The sequence below is a fragment of the Branchiostoma belcheri genome, unplaced genomic scaffold (genome assembly GCF_001625305.1).
Source record: "Branchiostoma belcheri isolate BF01 breed outbred unplaced genomic scaffold, Haploidv18h27 scaffold138, whole genome shotgun sequence".
Classification (NCBI taxonomy): Eukaryota; Metazoa; Chordata; class Leptocardii; order Amphioxiformes; family Branchiostomatidae; genus Branchiostoma; species Branchiostoma belcheri.
The window spans coordinates 400,833-401,852 of record NW_017802802.1 but is presented as its reverse complement, the minus strand read 5'-3'; the positions used below and the strand labels follow the sequence as shown (position 1 = coordinate 401,852).

General features: G+C 41.8%; 1 protein-coding gene across 2 annotated transcripts in view; it reads left to right on the top strand.

Moving 5' to 3' along the window:
• Positions 1-1,020, top strand: part of LOC109464397 (DNA repair and recombination protein rhm52-like) — a 6,431-nt gene that overhangs the window by 3,323 nt on the left and 2,088 nt on the right. Inside the window, exon 5 of one of the 2 annotated variants that reach the window (XM_019761365.1) lies at positions 1-71. This exon is cut by the window's left edge and continues 1 nt beyond it. The exons of the other annotated variant lie outside the window; for it this stretch is intronic. Coding sequence (XP_019616924.1) covers positions 1-71 — 71 coding nt within the window. The remainder of the gene's footprint in view (positions 72-1,020) is intronic. 2 annotated transcript variants of the gene reach the window in all.

Below are 1,020 nucleotides of genomic sequence, written 5' to 3'. Positions count from 1 at the left end.
AAGTGCAGGGACAGAGGGGACCATTTGGGAGTAGGGCGGGTCAGCATGGGTGGAGTGCTCAGCACAGACAGGTAAAGCTGACTGTCCTCATCTCTCACCAGAAACATCCAAATAGTTGCTTCAAACAAGGACATTATTCTGTTTAATGTCCTTGCTTTAAAGGATTAGTACCGTGGCCGACAAGAACAAAATTTTACACCGCAACTTTTGGTGTTTTACACCGCAACTTTTGGTGTTTTACACTGCAACTTTGGGTGTTTTACACTGCAACTTTTGCTATGTTTTACACTGCAACTTTTGCTGTGTTTTACACTGCAACTTTTGGTGTTTTACACTGCAACTTTTGCTGTGTTTTACACTGCAACTTTTGCTGTGTTTATACTGCAACTTTTGCTGTGTGGATGACTTACACCCCTCCCCTTTTATAATGGACGGTCCCCCTGTCAGGTCAAAGGTGACAACGATGTCATGCAAACTACGTCGACTGAGTTATCCTTTTCGTGCATACGTTTTTTAGAGGAAAAGCTTGGCTACGTTGTGACGTTAGTTTTTTTCTAAAGGTTTTTCTAGCTTTGGCCTATAGATCGGGATAAATTTAAAAATGTTTCGACCAGGTCCAATGATTACAAATTTTGTTGCTATCTAGTGAATGTTGGTAACGTTTGCACCGCTACGTGTTGATGTCGACGCATGGTATGATAGAAATGATGTCTGTCTGAAGGCGTAAATATGTAATTAGCTTAAACTATCGTGGCATGATGTCATAAACGCTTGCATGCGGCGATATTCGTCTTCCACGTTTCCCCGCCTTTGAGTCACGTGACATTTTCTAGCTAGAGAATTCGGACTCGCAAGGTCGCTAATAATTTGATGAGTAAATATTGGGCCTATGGGAGTCAAATGTGGCACCACTTGGTACTATGAAGCAATAAAGACTTATTTTCAATTATGAAGTGTTGACTCTTGACTCAGGTAAGTTATCGATCATTAGGGAACAATACGAGCGATCGCCATGACGTC